The following is a 23250-nucleotide window of genomic DNA, read 5'->3' as shown; positions in this document are numbered from 1 at the left end:
AAATGAGTGGCAGGAACAAAATTCAGATGATTATGTAAATAAAGTGCATTAGGATGCATAGTTCTTCAACACAGAATAGTGAAAGCACGGCAGCACCATTACTGGCTGTCTGACAGAGGAGAGACTTTCTAACATGGACCCGGGCTGACTGCCATGACTTACGCCAACATGAGTGCTGCCATGGAAGTGAAAGGGTATGAAATATTGGCCATTTGCACTTGTCTATGCAAAGGTGGCTATTTCAGACTCGCTCATCTCATGTCCAGCACCAGCATTTTAATAGCATGAAATTACTGCGACAATTTGCTTCAGAAGACAGACAAGCTGTGCTAAGCAGAGCCAGACCTCAACGCTAAACTCCTTTGTCTCCACATTCTCCCTATAAATCTAGGTGCTATAAAGACAAAGATTTTTAAATGCTGCCAATGCTCTCTTGTGCTTTTAAGCACAAGAGTTAATTAGGAGAGCTTAACAGAGGAGAGATTCCACCGGTTGGAGGAAGGTTTGCAGATTGGATGCAGTTCAACCTCGCAGTCTATTTGAATGGCATGACAATCTCTCGACACTCACCCCCAAGGCATTTTTCAAACAGAAACACAGCAGAATGGCAACATCATAAGCAAAACCTGTGTTAAAAAATTCTAAGTACACAGCATTTTCTCCAGTTCTGACACCTTTTTAATAGAAATCACTTGTTTAGGAAACAAATAGCACTTTTGTAATTTTTACAATGTTTCTTACCTTGATCTTATTTTTAAGTAACACTAGGAAGACCTCAATATCTTTTTTCTTTTTTAATTTAAAAAAGTTGTTTTTCCCCCAGATACAAAGATTTTGCCCTTGCATAAAAAACAGTGCCCAAAACGATGACACACGGACTCACAAAGACTCACTGTATCTCACTGACACTATTACTTCTAATCTATACCATGCAAGGTCCCATCTACCTCTTTAATCGGACTGTCAGCCTGAAAAAACAGCTTTTCTATTCCTTACATTTGTAACCAAAAGAGAAAGGAAACAAAGGAAACAGGCATTTTAATTTTTTTTAACTATTTGGGCCATATGTTTGGGACATGTGCTGTACTGTTTGGAATATCGCTTTTGCTTGACAAGTGTACCAAAAAAAAAAGTTGGAATTTTCATTTCAGTCGTGACCCGCTTTTCTGAAACCCCAGGCTGATTATATTAGTCCCCCTCCCTTCTCCTCTTCCTCAGCAAAAGCTTCCTGGGCCAATGTGATGCCCAAACCAGGAATGAATTTCACTTGTCTATTGGGGGGGGGAGAGGATAAACCCAAAGCTGCCAATCTAGTAATCCCCAGCCTGAGTGTGCACTAGATACTTAGTGAAAAACCCTTCCCCATTCCTTTTTGTCTCTCCTGTCAAAACAATAGTGAATACTGCTTATTGGATAGGCTTGGTCCCCACTCCCACCACCCCACCCCTCTGGACCCTAGGACATGTTAATTCATATTTCTGGATTTTTGGTTTAGTAGTACGGAGAATTCAGAAACAGGAAAAGCCTACAGGCTCTTTGGACTTGAAGTTTCCTTAGCTAAACAAACTGGTCTGCAGATAAGATTTGAAACCTGCTCCTCCTCCCTGCTCCCCACCCCCAAATGAAAACAAAAACAAAACAAACCTAGAGTGGCTGTGGAGGCTGCTGCAGGCACACACTGGTGTAAAAGAGAGAAAGAGAGAGAGAGAGAGAGTAAATATATTATTTAACTTGGCATGGTGCTGGCAAAGAACCTCCAGCTGGCACTATTCATGTAACATGGTCCAAACTTTGCACGTACACACAGAATAAGGAGGATTGATTGGCAACTCTGGTGCCGCCTGGCACAAGCCTCTTCGCACTCTTTCTGGAACCAAAGAGTTCTGCGTTTTCCAGAAGAAATCCAGCTTTTCTTTTCTAGAGTTTTTTTGCTCTTCTGCCTTGCCGCCATCTCCCCCGGCTCCTTCTTCCTGTGCTATGTTATTTAGTCTCGTCGCCCTTGGTACAGTTCACCATGCAGCTCTGGGAGGGGGAAGAGGCTGGGGTGGAGGTGGCAGCCTTCGCGTTATTGGTGGAGTCCATGCCATTGGAGATGGCGACGGAACTGCCCTCAGAGTTTATGGGTTTTGAAAGGTTGATGCCCTGGATGAGGCGAATTAACTGTTTTACCTTCTCCAATGAACTGTGCATTTCCTTCTGTTTTGCCAGGATGGTGTTCTTCATTTCCATACATTTCTGAAGCAGATTGGAACGACATTGCATTAATGAGGGCGCTCATAAAAAAAGGCCCAAACAAGAATGAAAGTTAAAGCAAAGGGATCCCAAGGTCCACAAGAGACTGCAAAAGCAGATTCTTTGTCAAAGCACCTGGTGGCTACAACATGCCCCCCATACCAAATATGGCCCCCATAGCAAACCAAAGATTTCAAAGAAAGCAAATGCTATTTCACAGCCACGACTACAGCATATAGATTACAACTATGACTTGGCGGAGAAAAAGAAGCTCTAACAAACATAAGAAGCCACTGAGACTTTTAAAAAACACCACCACTACAAAGCTGTGGTGAAGCACGGCTCAGAACTGATACTGTGATTGGTCACAGTAAACAGTCATTTTCTAAGATTCACGGCTGTAGCTTCTAGCGGAACACAGAGGATAAACAAACCATCATTTAGCACAGCAATACTTACTGTTATAGAATTGCTGAGCTGTTTGACTTTCTGTTCTAGTTGCTCCCTTTCCTGTTTTAAATCTGAACTCCATTTCAGTAATTTCTGTTTTTCCTCTTCTTTTGCTGTGGAAGAGAGTACATCAATTGTATCAATTATGCCCTGCAGATGGGATCTCTCAGGTGCTTTTGCACAATGGAAAGCCAGTACTGGACCATACCTGAAGCTGCAGGTGCAGACATAAAGAGAATCAGATGAAGCTGCCATATCCATTTCATTACTGGGGTTATCATGCAGACAGCTCTTAATTTCCTTCTGAAAACAAACATCCTACTCCCTTCCTCAAAGTAACATTTCCAAAGAAAAGAAAACCAAGCCAAGCCCTGCACCGTTTTCTTACCTGCTTTATATGCAATATATGAATGAACAATTGCTAAAGTTCCTGGCCACGGGATTGCTTCTTCTTTCTTAAGCATCTGAAAGAAAGGAGAAGGAACACTTGGCTGACATGTTCTACCTCTAGGAAAGATGACGCATGCTAAAGGGTTTCTTTCACAACAACTATTAAAATCAATGCCATTCTCTTCTTAGGCCCTCCCTAGGCAATAAAACAACTTAAAATCCCCTGCTGTTCTACTCTTGTGTTGCTGTTAGTTCTGGTCCAGGACAAGAAACCTGACGCTTTGTTGACATGTGATGGATGTGGGAGGCCAATGGGATAGAGAAATGAACCAGACTATATCCACATATCAAAAGGAGGGAGAGGAAGACTGTGCTGCAGTGCTATCAAGTGCATGGGGATAACACATAACCTTTCAAGGACGAAACAAAAAACACATTTCATAAAATGGCAAGGAAGGGTAGCCTTGTTGCTTTAAAGTCTGCATTAAAAAACAAAATGAAGGCAATTACATGATAATTTCTATGCTTGGTTGTTTCAGCAGGCAAGCATTCAGCCCCTAAAGAATTAATTAAAAAATAAATAAATCCCTAAATGGATAACAAAATAGTGAGGCACTGGCAGGAAGAAGGGGAATTGTGTTACTAATCACTAAAACATATGTGCCTGTGATATTCACAACCAGCTTATACACAGCACTCACAATAGTATGCCGAAACAGGGAGGCGGGGAAGGAAATTCCAAGCAAACGAATACTGAGGTTTGAGTACTGGGGAAATTATCCAGAAAAGATGCTTGATCCACAACTCAACACACACCTCAAGCAAGTAAACATTGCATTTACTGCACACACAAAAACCTCCACAATAGTTTGGGAAGACCCTCAAGATTTAATAGCATGAAACACTCGCACATCCGTGCTAAACCTCCCACAAGGGAAGCCTGTTTAATCACCATGTCAGCAATTTTGTACATTCCCTTGCATCTACAAACATTTTCTGCTGATGAAATTTTAACAAGCTGAACAGGAATGAAGAGACAACATATCTGATCTTAAAACTTGCCAGTAGAGAGGATTGTGACTTCATGATTCACAAACTGCTGATCTAATTAGCTAAAGGAAAAACGCTCTGATAGCAAAGAGCAGTCTCCGTGGAGAAAACTACATGTTACTTTGGCAAACATGCATTTCCCACAAATGTGTTTGTTCGTTAACAGTAATGCAGGAGTAGGGGGGCATTTCCAGAAGAGAATTGGTGGGTGGGAGGTGGGTGTTTAATCATGTGGTTATTCTTCACATAACGTTCCTCCCCAGCTGGGCTTATTCTTTCTCTCAGACCCAGCTATGGGGAAAGATTTAGCATCTATCTCAAGCCTGCTAACTCTCACCTGTAAAATGCCCTGTGTCCCTGCATTATCATGCAAACATTGGTTTTCCAGCATGTAGCTTTGTCCTAGACCTTAAAATACTGGACTTTCCAGCACACGCACTGTAGAATGAAGCTAACATTATTTTGTGGAAGCAGAAATCAATAAAGATGCAAGTGAGCGCCTATGGATCAAAGGGAATCTTCCCCGTAATTCTTCGAGCTTTGCCATGGCAAATAAATGGCTGTTTAGTATTGTGAGATGTGGAACAGAAAGGCAAACATTTGATGGCTTTGAATTTGTGAGGCCATTTCTGTTCAGGTCAGATATTGTCACCCTCTCAAAGTCTAAGCCATGTGCCCCACCCATTTTGTCCAAAGCAGAGAACCATTGCGAGAGGCTTCCCCTTTTGTGTCAAACAATACCTGGTCTTGACATTTGGGACAGATCCACATGCCCTTGGGAATAGTTTTCAGAGGTGGGTCCAGACAGTCCAAGTGATACACACGTGAGCACGTGTCACACATCAGCAACTGCCCACTTTTCCTGCAAACACTGCAAAAATCTTCATGGATATCACCCTATAAAATTAGAGGGGGGAAAGGAACTTACAAACTTTGAAAACTAAATTCCAGTTCAAAGTAAAGTCCTAAGTGAATGAAATCCCCAAAATAATATAATATCCTTTTCATGAAACACAGAAAGAAAACTACCAAAGGGTGCCTGACAATTAGATCCACTTTCTTCAGACAGAAAAGAACCACAAGGAACGTCTAGGGCTACAGTTTCTTCAAATGCCACCATGTCTACCCTAGCACAATTTCAAACTATCAACTGATCACTTATTTATATAATTAAGGATCACACTCATATTATTTCAGCCGATTCCCTGGTGGCCCGCTGGAATGTGGAGCTAACCAGGGCTATTGACTGTTTGGCTCCGAAGCGCCCTCTCCGGTTGCATGGAGCCCGGACAGCCCCGTGGTTTTCCCCGGAGCTGAGGGCGATGAAACAATCGTTGAGACGGCTAGAGCGCCGGTGGCAGAAAACCCATTCTGAATCCGACCGAACACAGGTTAGAGCTCAACGTCGAGCCTACCAAGTGGCGATAGCGACGGCGAAGAAGACTTTCTTCACCGCCTCTATTGCATCTGCGGAAAATAGCAGCAGGAGACTCTTTCAGGTGGTTCGGAATCTATCGGAGCCACCTTCGTCATCGGGGCCTGGTAGGGACCCCAAGATCTCCTGCAATGCGTTTGCAAAGTTTTTTGCAGATAAAATCGCTCAGATTCGGAAAGAGATAGACTCCACCGTGGGAGCAGGGCCAGGGCGGGAGAGTGCCAGAGTCCTGTCTAGTCCAGTTGCGTGGGATCAATTTCAGTCTGTTACCTCCGAGGATGTGGACAGGCTGCTTGGACGAGTGAAACCAACCACCTGTCTCCTTGATCCTTGCCCATCCTGGCTTATAAAAGCTAGCCGGGAGGGGCTGGGCGATGGGCTGCGCGGGGTGGTGAATGCTTCCCTCTGTGAGGGAGCCTTCCCAGCCCCGCTGAAAGAGGCGGTCATTAAACCGCTTCTTAAAAAAACATCTTTAGACCCGGCCAATATGGCCAACTATCGCCCAGTCTCAAATCTACCATTCTTGGGCAAGGTGATTGAGAGGGTGGTTGCTGAACAACTCCAGGCACGCCTGGAAGAAGCGGACCATTTGGATCCCTTCCAATCGGGATTCAGGCCTCACCATGGGACTGAAACCGCCTTGGTCGCGCTGGTCGATGATCTCCGGCGGGCTAGGGACAAAGGTGAGAGCTGTTTCCTAGTTCTGCTGGATCTCTCAGCGGCCTTTGACACCATCGACCATAACATCCTTCTAGACCGGCTAGAGGGGTTGGGAGCTGGAGGCACTGTTATACAGTGGTTCCGCTCCTTCCTCCTGGGCCGTGTTCAGAAAGTGGTGGTGGGGGATGAGTGTTCAGACCCCTGGGCTCTCACTTGTGGGGTGCCTCAGGGTTCTGTCCTCTCCCCCATGCTTTTTAATATCTATATGAAGCCGCTGGGAGAGATCATCAGGGGGTTTGGGCTGGGTGTTCATCAGTATGCGGATGATACCCAGCTCTACCTCTCTTTCAAATCAGAACCAGTGAAGGCCGTGAAGGTCCTGTGTGAGTGCCTGGAGGCGGTTGGAGGATGGATGGCGGCTAACAGATTGAGGTTGAATCCTGACAAGACAGAAGTACTGTTCTTGGGGGACAGGAGGAGGGCAGGTGTGGAGGATTCCCTGGTCCTGAATGGGGTAACTGTGCCCCTGAAGGACCAGGTGCGCAGCCTGGGAGTCATTTTGGACTCACAGCTGTCCATGGAAGCGCAGGTTAATTCTGTATCCAGGGCAGCTGTCTACCAGCTCCACCTGGTACGCAGGCTGAGACCCTACCTGCCCGCGGACTGTCTCACCAAAGTGGTGCATGCTCTGGTTATCTCCCGCTTGGACTACTGCAATGCGCTCTATGTGGGGCTGCCTTTGAAGGTGACCCGGAAACTGCAATTAATCCAAAATGCGGCAGCTAGACTGGTGACTGGGAGTGGCCGCCGAGACCACATAACACCGGTCCTGAGAGATCTGCATTGGCTCCCAGTACGTTTCCGAGCACAATTCAAAGTGTTGGTGCTGACCTTTAAAGCCCTAAACGGCCTCGGTCCTGTATACCTGAAGGAGCGTCTCCACCCCCATCATTCAGCCCGGACACTGAGATCCAGCGCCGAGGGCCTTCTGTCTGTTCCCTCACTGCGAGAAGCAAAACTACAGGGAACCAGGCAGAGGGCCTTCTCGGTAGTGGCGCCCGCCCTGTGGAACGCCCTCCCATCACAGGTCAGGGAAATAAACAACTACCTGACATTCAGAAAAAACCTGAAGGCAGCCCTTTTTAGGGAAGTTTTTAATGTTTGATATTGTTGTATTTGGTTTCTGTTGGAAGCCGCCCAGAGTGGCTGGGGAAATCCAGCCAGATGGGCGGGGTACAAATAATAAATATTATTATTATTATTATTATTATTTCCAAGTAAGTGAAATTAAATGTGGGGTGAAAGTCCCAGTGATCCACTGTATGTTCAGTTCTCCAGGAGGTGCAGAGCTTGTCACCCACGTTATACTTAATGTCTGCATGAAACTGCTGGATGGGATTAGACAGCATTTGAGAGTGTGCTGTCATCATCATGCTGATGACACACAGCTCTTATGTCATCTTCTGCTGGTAGGCAGTGGATGTGCTGATTGGTGCCTGGTCATGATAATGGACTGGATGAGGACCAATGACATGAGTCTTAATCCAGCCAAGATGGATTAGCAAGTGGATCTTCTGACCAGGTGAATGGCATGCAATCTGCTCTCAACAGGGTGAGACTCATTCTGAAAGGTCCATACATAGTCTGAGTGTCTTCCTGGTTCCACTGCTGTCACTTGAGGGACAGATGGCCCTGGTTGTGCAGAGTGCCTCCCATAAACTTTAGCTTCTATTTTTTGTTACAAAAAAGTTAAAAACCAAAAGATTGTAAGTCACCTGCAGTGTAATCAAAACCTAGGATCCACTGGGATGAAAAATTTGAATATGGCAGGTCTCAATGAGTGCTCAGCTGGTGGAACTTAAAGGCGGTATAACTTACAGTAGCACAAGTTCCCCCCAGAAGGGGATGTTCCAGAGATGTGGCAGAGCAAGGAGAGACTTACACCTCTTCCAAAGACCTTCCAGCTCAGTCAAGTGACCTAGCTGCCCAGCCAACGTAGCTGGCAAAGAGGGTTCAATTCCTTCTTGAATAGGGTTAACTTTTGCCAGTGTAACATGCCAGCATAATTTATGCTAGCTTTCTATAGTTAGGATTGCTCTATTAGAGACTTTTGTAAGGTAAAGGTAAAGGTACCCCTGACCATTAGGTCCAGTCGCGGACGACTCTGGGGTTGCACGCTCATCTCGCTCTATAGGCCGAGGCAGCTGGTGTTTGTCTGCAGACAGCTTCCAGGTCATGTGGCTAGCATGACTAAGCCACTTCTGGTGAACCAGAGCAGTGCATGGAAACGCCGTTTACCTTCCTGCTGGAGCAGTACCTATTTATCTACTTGCACTCTGACATGCTTTCGAGCTGCTAGGTGGGCAGGAGCTGGGACCGAACAACGGGAGCTCACCCTGTCGCGAGGATTCAAACCGCCGACCTTCTGATCCGCAAGTCCTAGGCTCTGGTTTAGACCACAGCGCCACCCGCGTCCCAGAGACTTTTGTAGTAAGCAACTAATAATTTAAATCCAACACTAGGAGCCCGATCCAACACTAGGAGCCCACTATACTGAGGTGCTTATTTTGTTTTGTCTGGGACAGAGAGTACATAAATCAAATAGTGAATATGAATATTCCAGTGCTGGAGAGGAGTGAAACTAACACATATACAAGGAATAAAAGTTGGTATCATTGACCATGATGGATGAGAGAGATTCACTATGGTTGTTGCTGCTGCTATTGTATTTCTTTATTTTCAACGGCTATCTGACCACACTGGATTGATAAGCCTGTAAGCAAATAAGCAAAATCTGCACAGCTGTAGGGGCAGAAAATTGTACCAATTGTGACCGGTGAAGTCATGGCCATTTCTAGGTGCCTGTGACATCTGTACAGCCTCATTCTATGCAGCACACCAAATCACAACAAGAAAGCAAGGGGGTAGGTTAGGCAGGTGGGGGCCAGAGATAAAATATAAAATTAATGCTTTCTATTGGCAAAAGAACTGTGGTCTACATGTTTGCAAAATGTGATATTTGGGGAACAGCACTGAGGAGAAAGGCTGCCTGGATTCTCTGCAAATATGAATAAGATCTACATATTTATTGTGCAATAAAATTATTGTTTGCAAAAGGCTATGGAATATAGCTTTGGGCATGCTTAGCATGAGCATAAGCATAATTTCACCTGGGTGCTACCTCTTAAGGTAACTACAGTCTTTCCTAAGAAATATGCACTATTCAACTTTAAGTATTTAAAATACTTAGGTTTCATGTGCCATCATCTTTTCAATATTTTGGAAGTAGAAGGCACTGGTTGCAAAATTAAGTTAATGCACCACTTTAAGCCTAATATAATTCTAACCTTGGTGCATCACTGCAATATCCAGTAATAGGTATACTTTTTCTGATTTATCTTACATAAACTTGGCCTTTTGATAGAAGAGACGGAAAACCTTGACCAAACCAGACTAACAAAAACACTATCCCCAACTGTAAAACATGAACAAAGGCCCCAGTACTAGTTTTAATAGCAAGAACATTTCAGTTTTGCATGACTCTTTGCATTACTTTCCCTTCCTTGTCTCTTCACTTTAGGAGAATACACATGATGCAAAATTCTTAGCAAAGCCATTTAGTTTCCTTTTCTCTCTTTCTTTCTGCCTTTACTATCTCATCGTTACTATTTTTATTTGTAGATCACTGTACAGAAATGCAGAAAGAGAAAAAGAGCTAAAATGAATAGAAATAAGGTAACAGAAAATGGCTTAATACATGAATTTCAATCAACTGAGGGCTGCTCTGGCAAATTGCTACATCCAAATCCAAATCTCTAAAGCTTTCTTCAAATTCAGAACATAGGGATAAAATTTGAAAGAAATAAAAGTGTCACAGCCTCCTTAAAATATGTCATTCAATCTTCCATATCAAACTGAGCAGTGGTAGGATTTGAATTATGCCAGATGTTTTCTACTGCCTCACATAGCATGCTAATGTGCCCATCTTTATTAAGAATACATATTAAATGATGCCAGAATACCAACCATGGGCGGGTGGGGGGATATTACCCACAAACATTAGCTGAGGCTTAAACTTTGACACTGAAAACCAAGCCTTCACACTTTGATGGAAACCTCTCTCTATTAATTCCTAAACTTACTGTGCTTTCCTGACTTATGGCATGTAAAGATGCTAAAGTTCTACATATCAAACGAGTGCTGGATTCCAGTGTTCAAATTATGGGGGGGAAGGGGGGGACTTAATGAAAGCCTCACATTTTATCCCTCAATCCCCCACCCAGCTTTTAAGTCAGTCATACTCCTCTCTGTAGCTTTCTACAGTGTAGTAGTTGTAGTAGCTGAGTTTCACAAAATATAAGGGGGTTGGATCCCCTGTGACTTGAGCGTTGTTGGGTTCTAAAGTAGTTCAACCTATAATAATACAGCCAGTTTCATATTGTCCACTCAACAGTTAAACTCTTGAACAGTTATGACTACCCAAACTCAAAAGGCCTACTTTTTCTTGTATTTTGTGATTGCATGGAGGACAAACACAATGAGGTTTCCCTAGAACAGGGGTGGAGAGCATGTAGCTCTCCAAATGCTGCTGAACTAATTCACAAAATCCCCTGAACTCTGGCTGTGCTAGCCAAGACTAATGAAAGTTTGAGTACAGCAACATCTGGAAGGCCACAGATCGCACATCCTTGCCTTAGAGCGCCCGTTGAAGTGAAGCTGAAACCTACTGAGCATCTCAGTCTGAGTAACTAATTATGGCAGTTAAAGATACTCAAAAGCTAACAAGATCAGAAGGTTGTACTCAGTTCTCTCTCCATTAATGGGCAGTATTCTGAACCAGCAGAGGTTTCCATGAATGGAAGGGAAGCAGTTTTCATAATTTTCTGGGGGCCACCTGCCCCTTCAACCTCCACAATCCTTTGGAGCAGACATGGGAAGGTCTAGGGACTGCAGAGAGAGGGGGAGAAATCAGGAAACAATGCCTACCCCCATTCCATTAATGGAATCCTGTGTTGGATTAAAGAGTCTTCGGTGAGTGACACAACTGAAAACAAACCTATTTACCATAAATTCTCCGAAAAACACACACCATCGAAATGAAATAGGAGGTGAATTTCTGGAGGAAGCGATACATTCATGTGATGTGTGTACATGTTGGGTGGACGGATATTTAACAAAACACTCTAGGCTAGACAGCTGATGGCTAATCAGAATTACCTCATTACCGAAAGCTCAGAACTTTATGTAAAAATGTGCAACAGACATAAACTGGAATGGTAATGAGCTCACTGTCCTCCTGGTGCTTTATTTATAAAATAAATGTGCTCAAGAATCTAGCAACCTTTGTCAAACCTGTTATAATTCTTAGGAAGTAGAATGTGTTCGTGTGTATGTGTGCACACCATGCTAAATCAGCAGGAATGTCCTCTTTGTTTGGATCAATTTTTACTACTGCCTTCTGATAGTTTGGGAGATTTCATGAATAATACAATACCTAGAGAATGAATGACTATGGCTCTTAACACAGAACTTGCATCCTATAGGAATACTGCCTGTTGATTTTATCTTTTGCAATACCCAGCAGTGCAGAAAAGATACTGATGGCGTTCCTGATTTGGCTATTCTTGGCTGCTTCAACAATGAGGCTACAGATACAGTTATGTAAGTTAGAGCAATCCTCAAGCTGCATATTTCATGAATGAGATGCAGAGGCTCTTAGCTCAGCAGCATAAAAAATACATTGGAGGAACATCTAGAGCAGTCCAGTAGAACATAAAAGTTATACAAGTCTGATTGTGTGTAAAATGTGTTCATTAGTTGAGTCTTACAACCATGGAGCTATTTATTATGAGGAAATGAAGAGAAGTGATGAGACTTGACCAAGGTCGTGAGTCCAGAACTTCCAATTCCAACCCAGCTATCATGAGAAGGATGGATTTACCTCCCTTCTGAGTAATAAAAAATTACCACCCACACTCTCCAAAAACAGACAGTGCTGCAGATCAGCTATGGGTTAGATCAACTTTAATTCAGCAACAGCCTGTGCTAAACTGGCAGAATAGGCAACTGGGCTCAGATACCAGAAGGATACTTTCACAGAAAAGAAAACTTTTTCCCATATAGGTATGCAAAATCCATAAACGAGAAGCAACTGCCAGGTGTCAGTGAAGGCACTCACTCTGACTCCATTAACACTGTGTCCAACTATCTTGAGCAACAATACCTCCTTACTTTATTGATTCAGTAATAATACGTAATTGTTCCTAAGGCTTCTGTGTGACAGTATCCATTCTCCTCCTGCCACTAGATAGCTGAAATACATCACATATGTACTGTCTTTAATTCACTGCATCGCTGTGCATCTGGGAAGGGCTTAAGGAACTTTGAAATATTTCCCCTTTAACTCTACAATTCTGTGATTCTAGGATATGAACATTCTGGCATGTCCTGTGGATATCATTCATACACACAGTGGACGCTCGGGTTGCGAACGTGATCCATGCGGGAGGCACGTTCGCAACCCGGAGCGCTGCTTCTGCACATATGCGGGTCGCAATTCAGTGCTTCTGCGCATGCACGAAGCGCAATTTAGTGGTTCTGTACATGCCTGAGCCCTGAAACCTGGAAGTAATCTGTTCTGGTACTTCTGGGTTCAGCGCGAGCGCAACCTGAAAAAACATAACCCGCAGCGTTCGCAACCTGGGGTATGACCACACACACACACACACACAACTCCATAGTTTGGGTGGGGGGTGGATAGGTACAAGTAGAAGTGCAGGGGCCTGAAGAAGGAGGTCATATTATTGCAGTTTACCATAATACCAGTGCATCTAAAGAACCAAGTTCTGAAGTCTCCACGGTCTCTTTGAACAGCAAACCTCTCAGGAAGAATTACTTACGTCTGTGGAGCTGGGGCTGGGCAGGGACACAGGATGAACAGTTGCGGGGAAAGAAAATGTGGTCTCTGTCTTTTCATTTTCAGGGGAGTCAGGATGACTGGACAGAGGGGATGTGGGGGTCAGAGCCCCAAACCCCAGCACCGTGTTGTATTTAGGTGGACGACCTACACATTAACAAAAGGGAACAAAAAGGGGAGGGGAAATAATCTTACATACCTTTGGCCAGTGCTCCTCATTGGCTAGCATGAAAAAAAGGAAGTGATGTAGTACAGAGAAGAAGTTAGTATTATAGGCACGAGTGAAAGAAAGCCAAGTAAGGACTGTAAAGTTATTTTTAAGACACTTAAAGGAGAATTGTGTAAGGAAGGATGGTATCACAGGAGAGAAAACACATGCCTTCAGAAAGAGCGCTACTCCCAATATATTTATATAACCACACTAATGTCTTTAACTTTTAACTTACCACCCCCAAATTCCACTGGCAAAGAAAAGCTGCCATGATTTCTACCACTCTAGTTTATCATGGTATCTCCATCACATTGTTATGACCGTTGGTAAATCACCCTCAATGAGCCTAAGGTGAAACCTACATCTAAATACTACCTTTGTGCTAAGAAAAACTCTCAACATTCCACAAATGCCAGAGAAAATTACGGCCTGCAACCCCATGAGATCTCTCTCAGCAAAAGGAGTTGTATGGTAGCCTAGGTGGGAGAAAGCCTCAACAAAGCAAATCTGCAAGTATGAAGAGTTAAGATAAAATCCTATCCTGCTGACTGTAGGAAGATATAACTCACGATAAAGTGTGCTATTATTCCAAGTGAAATCACAACACTGTAGGAGACACCAATCTTTGTCTTTTGCATTACCACTACTCTGATGATTGATGAGAGGCATATGCTCAGAGAGGGGTGTGTGTGTGTGTGTGTGTGTGTGTGTGTGTGTGTGTTTAAGCAGTCAATAAGTGAAGCTAGAGACTGAGAAAAGAGGCAGGAAGATCAAATTAAACATGCATAGTAATCATTATCTTCAGTAAATGGCACCCAACAACTCTGATGGAAAGTGGCACTGAAGGCCAATGCCCTCTGTGTGTTGAGGGACAGAAAGCCAACATCAGTGCAAAAAAAAACAAAAACCCAGTACATCCAATTTTGCTTCAGGTGAGAAACAAATTATGCAAGGAAAGAAGGGCTCCTCTGAACATCTGATCTCCTGGGGAAATGCACTAACAGCTAAACTGAGCAGTTATGGCGGCAATTTTGGGGGAAAGTAAAGCCTGAAGTAAAAAGTGCAATGAGACCATCATCTTATTTTCAAGATGCCAAAAGCTGCCAAAGACTAAAATAAAAATAAAAATCAGGCACTATCATTTTAAGCAAATTCAAATCAGTGGGCTAAACAGAAAGAGACAAATGCACTCTACTGAAACTGCTAAGCTACCTAATAACTCACCCAAACACTCATGTGCATGAACACACTCATCCTACTAGGTACATAGTGCATTTATCTTTTAACATTTGAAATATCAAGTATTATACAACTTATGTCCTCTGACCTGGCCATGTGTTTTTGAACAACAAGCCCAGGAGCAGAGGAAACATTAGAAAGCATTACAGAAAAGGCGTTCAGTGCTCACCCATGATATTTAGCACTGAACGGAGTCAAAAGAAATTAATCTCAAAGCCAAGCTTAGTTCTACTGTGCAATTGGCTGGCTCTAAGAACATAGCAACCACCACATGAGAGCAGATCAGTAGTAACTTGCCTCAGACACAAAACAGACATGCTTGGTGATGTATTAGCAACAACAAGCATTGATTATATCACACTTTTCTGATTCCTGGCCATCAACATACATTCTCTGGTGATCTTAGGGTCACCCAAAGCATTAGGAATTAACCTCTTTTGAACTCAACCATGTCGATAGCCGTCACAAGCTACTGAAGCAGAGGGCTTCATCTCAAAACTTCAAAAACTGTGCATCATCTGCTTCTTGGAGACCAAACAACACTTAAAGGTTCAAGATGCAGGGAGAATGCAGAAACCTTCCCTCCTCAAGGAAAAGTGTTTTTGAGAAGTGCAAACCTTCCACAGATCACATCATCTCGGTTTCAACTGGGCTGTCTGTCCTTTAATACTAGATATATTGTTCACAGTGGAAGCAGCACAGTGTAGATCAAGGGATAAAACAGATACTCCAAGTTCTTTTCTTGTTCCATGGATTGGCTGCCGCATGCTCTGCTTTACCTGCCTTATAGTTTTACATGGATAATTTCTAAAATACATTTCAGAACTGGCTTATATGCAGTTTGCCAGAGTTTTCCATTTGCAACATTACTCCTAACCCTTAACAGTTTACAGATACGCACTAGGGCACGTGAATAGGTATGACTGTGTTACTACTGCCTTTTTCGTTAGTATTTTAATCAACCTTCGCCTTTGCTGGCATGGAATAGTAACCTGTAAAGTTTTTTGGGGGGAGTATGCAAATGGAAAACTAGTGAACTGCATGTGTAGCAGCCTAAACAAAGTCTGTACGTTAAAAATGGCAAATTACAGGTGCCATTCCACAAGCAAGACCAAGAATTCGGAACCTTGAAATCTAAGGACAAAATTGGGTGGGAAGAATTTTGCAAGCATCCGTGTAATAATTTTAAGAGTACCATGGTTGCCACATGATTTCATCAAAGATCAAGTAACTCGCCTTTCAAAAAAACCTGAACATGTTCTTAACAGCACACGGAATAATTTCATAAACAGTGAGTCCTAACACAGAACCAAACAGCCACTACACAACAAAAGTCTCAGAATGGGAGCTCAGTTACCACCTTGGCATCCCCCTTCTAGTCTGCATGGCGGGTTACATTTACTAATCTGGGTTGGGAATCTTTACTGGCCCAAGACAGTTTACACACAGGAAATTCTTCCATTTATATCCTTATTCATTCCAGATTACCCCCAAAGCCTACCAACAAAGGATGCTTCTGTAGAGCAGCTGCCTACCAGGGTTACATCATACCTACGATGTGTATTCAGTACCACAAAACTATTTTCTATATTTTTTTTCCAGTCCAAAAGAAAGGGAAATAAACATACAGGGAGGTGCTATTATGAGACACCTACCTCGTTTACGTGTCCCAGGATGCATTGTGCTGTTCAGGTATGTGACTGCGCTCTTCTTGCGCTTTACAGAAGAAAGGAACAAAGTAGTTAGTCAACTGTTTTGGCGAGTGAAAGCTACATCTACACACACACACACACACACACACACAATGACTATATAAAAAATCTGGAAGAACACAAGTGTTGAGTCCCATTGAAGCAAACAGGCTTTTGCACTTAAATCCATAAATTTCAGTAAGAATCAAATGTAGGTTTAACTTTCTTCAGATTATGTCCATTATCATTTCAGTGTTTGGATACAACCCTGTAGAAAGGCTAGCCTTTCACACAATTACGGGCAATGCTGATCCCACTTGTGATGAGAGAAATAATTCAATGCCAAGTCTGCAATCATGCAAGAGAAGGAGGAGGAGGAGGAGGAGGAGGAGGAGGAGGAGGAGGAGGAGGAGGAGGAGGGAAGATATAAGGGAAAGAAAGTAGAATGTAGGAAACTTCTTTCTATTTATAATTGTCCTTCATGCTCTCTTAAGTGATGACAGTCCCCCTGTCTAGCTTGGAATGTGATTGTTTTCATACACCTAGAATGCTGAAGAAGTGTGCATGCACACAAAAGCTCATACCAATAACAAACTTAGTTGGTCTCTTAAGGTACTACCGGAAGGAATTTTTTATATTTTGTTTCAATGCTGAAGCAATGAGCAAAATGCTTTTCAGCAAGTTATTTACTTATTTTATAAGCAAAAATTGTTACCTCAGGCTCAAAGACAGCTCCGCTGTACACTGGATTTGCTGTTGTCCTTCGTTTCCTTTCTTGCCGCTTACTTTGTATTTCTTGGGAAAAGGGTAGTAATAAAAGCATTTGTAAAGGGCACAAAGACCTCAATATCTAGTATAAGTTAGGAGTCAGGAACTATGGTTTCTGAAATCCTCTATGCAAACTTAATTCTGAAGAAACATCCATATTATATAAATGGGTTGAAAGTAAAGAGGAAAGTGAAGTAATAGAAAGTAAATTAGCATGAGAAAGCGTTTCCTGCTTTTCCGAAAGCTCTCAGCTGATATTTTTATCTTCCACATTCTGTGCCAAACAAAATTTCTTGCTGGCAACTTATTTCTGCCAGAAGCAGGGAGATGTTTGAAGAATGATTTATTTGCTTGACTTATATCCCAGTATTTCTCAATGCAATGAGCCAAAGGTGGATTATAACAACTTCATATAAAAATATTGGGGGGGGGATTTAAAGTACAAAACCATTTAAATATAGTTAACCCAGGGGTGAGGAATCTCCAGGCCGTGGGAGGCTGCTTTCCCCAAACCACACCCATGTGGCCCACACCTGACTTCATATGTGACAACAGGTGTGGGGCAGGTAGAGATGTGGCTGTCAAAGCACAATTGAGAGCTTAAAGCATGCTCCCTGTTGTTCAAAGTGGAGCAGATGGAACTGCAGTGGACTGATGGATCCACTGTGCAGATGATATCTCTGCAGAAAGCAGGCTTGGTGTCACTGCCCACTGAATTGGCAACACGGCTGATCCTTACAGAAAAGAGACTTGGAGTCACTGCCTTTCAGCTGATGGGCAAAAACTTCAAGCCTCATGTTTTCTTTTGCAGCACGCTTTGTTGCACAGAAATGAAAAATTAGTCACCTGACTTCATAGTGAGATCAGCTGATTGACTGAGTTGCTGCCAGGGTTGAGGGAACCCAGGAACCCAGGGTTGAGGGAACCCAACCTGGCAGTCAGAATAATTTCCCTCAATTTAAACAATGTGCTAATTAATTGATAAAGGAAATTAAGTTATTTGAAAAATAGTACTATGGTGGTTCTGATATTGAAGAAACCATATTTGTGGCCTTAGATCTCCTAGTCAGAAACCTAAAAATCAGACTAGCATTTACGATCATCACCCTATTTGGTCATTTTTTCAAGTCCAGGAAATAACCCATAACCTTGAACAGAAAATATTTCATTTTTTAAAATGATATTTTAAACTTTGATACATGGGAAAGTATGCACTCTAAGCAGAAGTATTTGAAACTTTTACATTAATTCCAGAGTTCTGGAATAATTTATGCAGTTCTATCCTAAACTTATTTACTTAGAAGTAAGCCCCATTAAGTTAAATAAACTTTTTCCTTCATAGTGTGCAAAGATTGCAGCCATAGTCATTTTTCTTACCTTCTAGATGGTCATGTGTAACCAGTCCAAGAGACACCATGAAAGCAAGTTTCTGTATCAGAAAAGAAGAAGAAAACAATTCACTCAAATTAAAAGAGGAACTAAACTTCTATTAAGGTGAAAAAGTAGCTTAAAAAAAGTAATGCAATTTTCACTGAGCAATTCTTCAAAAACATGCATCACCTGTGTATCTCAAATGGCACTTCATAAAATGAAGCAAATAACAGCCCTATGTATCTTTATACAACTTGCATATCCCTTAGTTCAAAGAGGAGGGGGCTTGCAAGCTCATCTCTGTGGATCTAGGAGACTGACGGCAGCTCCACACTTTACACAGAAGTCTTTATGTAGCAGGTACACTAGTGTTTTCTACAGCGACCTCATAAAGGCTGGACAACATAGATGCATATAGGTGATTCCTAAAGCCTGACTAGGCCAGGGCTCCCAGAAGCATGAACTTGGGAGTTAAAAGATGCAGACACAAGTGTTGCTGCAGAGAAACACCAATTTAAAACCAGCTGCACCTGTAACTGCTGAATTACAATACATCAAGTACACTGCTATCGCTTGTGGACTGACCTAAGATGAAGTATTTGTTAGCATACTGAATAAGATAATTGGCACAACTATGCTAGGATGTCTGTATTATCAACAACTGCTTTGTGAATTACCACTGCTAATTAGATACTTTGTCTGTACTTCTCTGCATTTCAGCTTCCTCTGACCACTGTTTTAAAAAAGACCCCCAACTCCTCACCTAACAGTTCAGCTGCACCCTAGGCCTTTGTTGTCCATTCAAAACTAATTAATTTGAAGGGGGGGGGGAAATCCCTACATAAACTTGCATGTGTATCAGATATATTGTAAAATTGTAAATCGCTTTGAGATTTGTTTGTTTTCACAATCAAGCAATGTATAAATCAATAAAATAAAATAATAAAATAAAATAAATAATATTATACTTTATGAAAATAGAACATAGTGTGTTATCTAACTGCAGATTACTCGAAACCTGAAAGCATGGAAGCCTTCCAGCACAAGCAAGGATTTCTGAACTGTCCAGATGATTGCTGCATAAGCTGTTTGCTCAGAACATCACAGCTGTATGTATCTATTTTAAAGAGACAGCCAAGTTATGCTATTCTTAGACTGCTATAAACAGTTTTAGGGCATGAGAACCATGAGATTCAAAAAGCAGTAGTTCACTTTCATCTCATCTAGCACAACTGTTCAGGTCAAGTATTTGCAGTTTATGATTTCTTACCTCCATGAACCATGTTTTAGAATTCAAGAGACTAGACCTGTGTGACAATGTTTGGCCTCATTCCCTTTCACTATATATGGATCACATGGACTGCAACAGGACAGCCACAGTGGAGCAAAAAAGTATTTCAGATTCTGACAATACTAAGTAAATTAGTAAAAAGTGGACTCTCTTGGCTCATTTAATATCTTCTCCCTGTGCAGAGGGGGAAACCAAGATCTCCCCCTTAAAAAAAAAAAATCAGAATTTTGATGGTAGAATATTATCTAAATGGGCCCCGAGGGAGATTCCCTAGTTCCAGTTGGTTTTGTGAGTTGCTCAAGCTGCCAGAATCCAGGTTTCTTAGCTTGTGCTTTCCGAAAGATTTGCAGGGTGACAGCTATGTTAGCCTCTTGCAGCAAGAAAAGAAAAGAAAAAAAGAATTGTGGCACATTGAAGACTCACAAATCTATTATGGTAGAAGCTTCCGTGGACTGCAGTCCATTTCATCAGAAGTGTTTTTCTGAGTTGCAGGTATTCATAGAAAACACGATGCCTGAAATGCTATTATAACTCCACTCACCCAAGGAAAGAATAAACTCACACAATCTCTCTTTTCCTTTTATAACAGCTGGGGGAACCTTCACACACTCACTTAAATGTGTCATTGTCCCACAGAAAAAATAAATAAACCCACAGGCATTTATGTTATTTATAATATGTTATTTTCAAACTTACATGATGCAAATGTTCAGGAGCTTGATTAAACAAAAACCCTATTTGTTGAAATGGATGGTTACCAGTGAGCTGTAGCTTTATTGTTAAATTTGTATGGGTATTAAAACATACACCAGTACAATACAGCTACTGCGTGAATATAATTTGGGTCTTATTATTTGTTATACAAACCTTAATTATGATATTTTTCACAGGATGTATTTTCATCTTTCATGTTTTATAACAGGAAAGGTGAATAGGGGGCAGCATCACGAAAGGCCTGGGAAGGGAGGGCTGGAGACACTTGGAGCACCTTCAAGCCAAGGTATCAGGACACTCTCAGCTTTCAGGAAAGGCGTGTGTGTGTAGGATGATTGTATTGGGCACCCCTGCACAAAGTCTCTTGGAACATCCTTAAGCAGAGCCATCCTAGCCCCCACGCTGCCTTTGCAAGGGGAGGGGCAGTCAAGGCGCCAGCGAATACAACTTTTCCTTAGTCAAACAAGGCCAACCGAAACATGTTTAAAATGTGCCTGTGGGATTCGAGAAGTCGCTGTGCATGATGCAATCTCAACACTCAAAAGAGCTAAGGATAATTTGGGATTTCTATGTATGTAGCACAGTAGAGTGAGCTGGAAAAGCCACTGTTCAAACTTTACCTTAGACAACAACTTAAAGCAAGGCTAGATTCTCTCAGCCCCCCTTCTGGAATATGGGGTATTAATACTGGCCTCCATTACAGGGTTATTGTAAAAATTACTAAGAAAACATAAAGCACTTTGAACACCCTTAAGTGCTACATACATGCATCATTATCATAAGGTCAAGAGCTCTTGCATTCTTTCTTCCAGCTCTGAAAATATTTGGTGAACAGGAATTTGTGGCTAGATTTAGCATTCCTCAGACATATAGACCTCTTCACTGCAGCAATAACACTGTGAAGAATGTGAATCTCTTTTAAGAGGAAAAGTGGCATTAAAATGTAGATGAAAATAAGCATTTCTAAAGACAAGTTTTTTTAAAAAAAATCTGACCAACCCCACAAAAGGATATTGTAGATATTTGTACTAGTACCTGTGGGTTTTCTTCTCGTTTTGGTTTGGGTGGTGCAGGAGGAGCAACTGTATGAATCTCTGTTGGCTTCTCCTCTGTTTCCGCTTGGGGTTTGATAGTCTGAAAGAGAAACAACAGCAAGTGAACACAGGTTTCTTAAACTCCTAAACAAACAGAAACAGTGGCCAGTGTTTTTCTTTACCAAAATGAAGAAAAGGATGGAAAAGAATCCAAAGAATACACTAAATATTTTTCCCAAGAGCTCCTTTAAAAAGTGTTGTAAATTTTAAGTATTGAAAACACAATCCCAAATAAAAATTACTATTTAGAACATCAAGTGTACAGCTCCAACACTTAAGTAGCCCAATTCAGCAACCAGATCATGTAATAACAATAACTTTGCATCTAAGCTGTGGATAAGAGGGGATACTTATAAGAGAGACCTGGTAAGCAGAATAACTACAGATGGGATGATGTTTTGTGGAATAACATTCCATGAAAAGCTTGTCCAGACAACAATCTGTCTGAGAGATGCACCTTGCATCTCTCTCATTCATTATTCACTATAACAAGAATTTGCCTGAAGATAAATTCTCCAGAATTCTCAAGTGCTGGGTTTTCCTGAAACTCATTCACTTAGTGATGTCATAATCCTCTGCATGTTGCATCATAAGTGCCTGCCCAATGATTCCCACTTTATGACATAGCTGTGATGTCACAAAATTAGATCCATCTAAGATGACAAACATGTTTGCAATGTGTTTACTCAGAAATAAGAGAAACCTAAAGAAATAATTTGAACCATATTGTTTGAAATTGTGAATTATTTTGCATTACTTCTTGGTCCCATTTACTAGATTGTGTGATCCCACTTGCTTGTTTAGATGAACCACAACTAACACTATAACTGCAGTTGTGCTGGAAGAGCAGAGGGGGAGACTCAAAAACCCATCACTAAACTATGGTTTGTGGCTTGCGCAAACTAGACCAGTGGTTTGACAAGTGAGGATGAAACCTTGTTTCTTAATTGTTTTATCTGAACTGATGGTAGCCACTTTGGACATCTCCCTTAGAAAATAAAAGTAGGAGGGTATACCTTTTATTATAAATAAATACGTGTGTGTGTGTCTGTGTGTGTGTGTGTGTGTGTATTCCTAAGACTGGCAAGTGGAAAAAAGAGGTCTGGCTCTGTTCACATTTGAGAAAACTTTCTGCCTATTTACGACAAAAAAAGCCATGACCAGACTGGAACCTGCCTTCCTCAGTACATAAGGGCTGAAAGGCAGCTTCTCTGCACTGGTACTACGTATAGGCTTTTCTTCCGCATTTAAGCACTAGGGTTTTTGCTGAAGGTCCTTGCTTCTATGAAACCTAGAGTTGTGGCCAGTCTTGGCGCACTGCCACCTGTTGCAGTGCCATATCACCTTGCATCTGCTTCAGAGTGTTTTGAAAAGAGGACAATAATGTAAAAAAATTTTTTGGGGGGGGGAAGGTGACACACTTCTGTCTATTTAAAAAATAACCGCTCATGGCAAATTTGTCAAGCTTAAAAGCCTGAAACCAAGCAAGCTTTTGAGAATACCGATCAGTAGCCTCAAAGGTCAGTTTAAAGTGCATTTGCACAAAAAGGCCTACATCTGATAGATGGAATTAGAGGAAATTCTCAAATGTCCAGAGTTATAAACTACTTACAAAAGGTTAGCTGAAACTGATGGTAATTAAGTCATCTGCATGTCTGCTTCATCATAAATGTCAGCAAGATTATGGATAAATATTATTTGACGGTTAATGTTTCATGCTGAAGCAGCAGAAAAAGCA

The 23250-nt window shown here is 42.0% G+C and overlaps 1 protein-coding gene across 5 annotated transcripts in view; it reads right to left on the bottom strand.

Annotated features, from left to right (window-relative positions):
* Nucleotides 1-1042: 1042 nt before the first annotated feature.
* Nucleotides 1043-23250, bottom strand: part of PHF21A (PHD finger protein 21A) — a 131500-nt gene continuing 109292 nt past the window's right edge. For 2 of the 5 annotated variants that reach the window (XM_033149130.1, XM_033149121.1), the window contains exons 10-18: nt 21454-21552; nt 18420-18471; nt 16990-17069; nt 16239-16299; nt 13333-13355; nt 4864-5019; nt 3071-3146; nt 2692-2795; nt 1043-2235 (exon numbers count right to left, since the gene is read on the bottom strand). In XM_033149130.1, coding sequence (XP_033005021.1) covers nt 1981-2235; nt 2692-2795; nt 3071-3146; nt 4864-5019; nt 13333-13355; nt 16239-16299; nt 16990-17069; nt 18420-18471; nt 21454-21552 — 906 coding nt within the window. In that variant the 3' untranslated portion in view covers nt 1043-1980. Of the gene's footprint in view, nt 2236-2691; nt 2796-3070; nt 3147-4863; nt 5020-13116; nt 13281-13332; nt 13356-16238; nt 16300-16989; nt 17070-18419; nt 18472-21453; nt 21553-23250 lie in introns of all 5 variants that reach the window. The other 3 variants (XM_033149114.1, XM_033149105.1, XM_033149140.1) reach the window with 2 other exon arrangements.

The sequence above is a fragment of the Lacerta agilis genome, chromosome 1 (assembly GCF_009819535.1).
Source record: "Lacerta agilis isolate rLacAgi1 chromosome 1, rLacAgi1.pri, whole genome shotgun sequence".
NCBI classification, from domain to species: domain Eukaryota; kingdom Metazoa; phylum Chordata; class Lepidosauria; order Squamata; family Lacertidae; genus Lacerta; species Lacerta agilis.
This window is presented reverse-complemented; position numbering and strand designations above follow the sequence as displayed.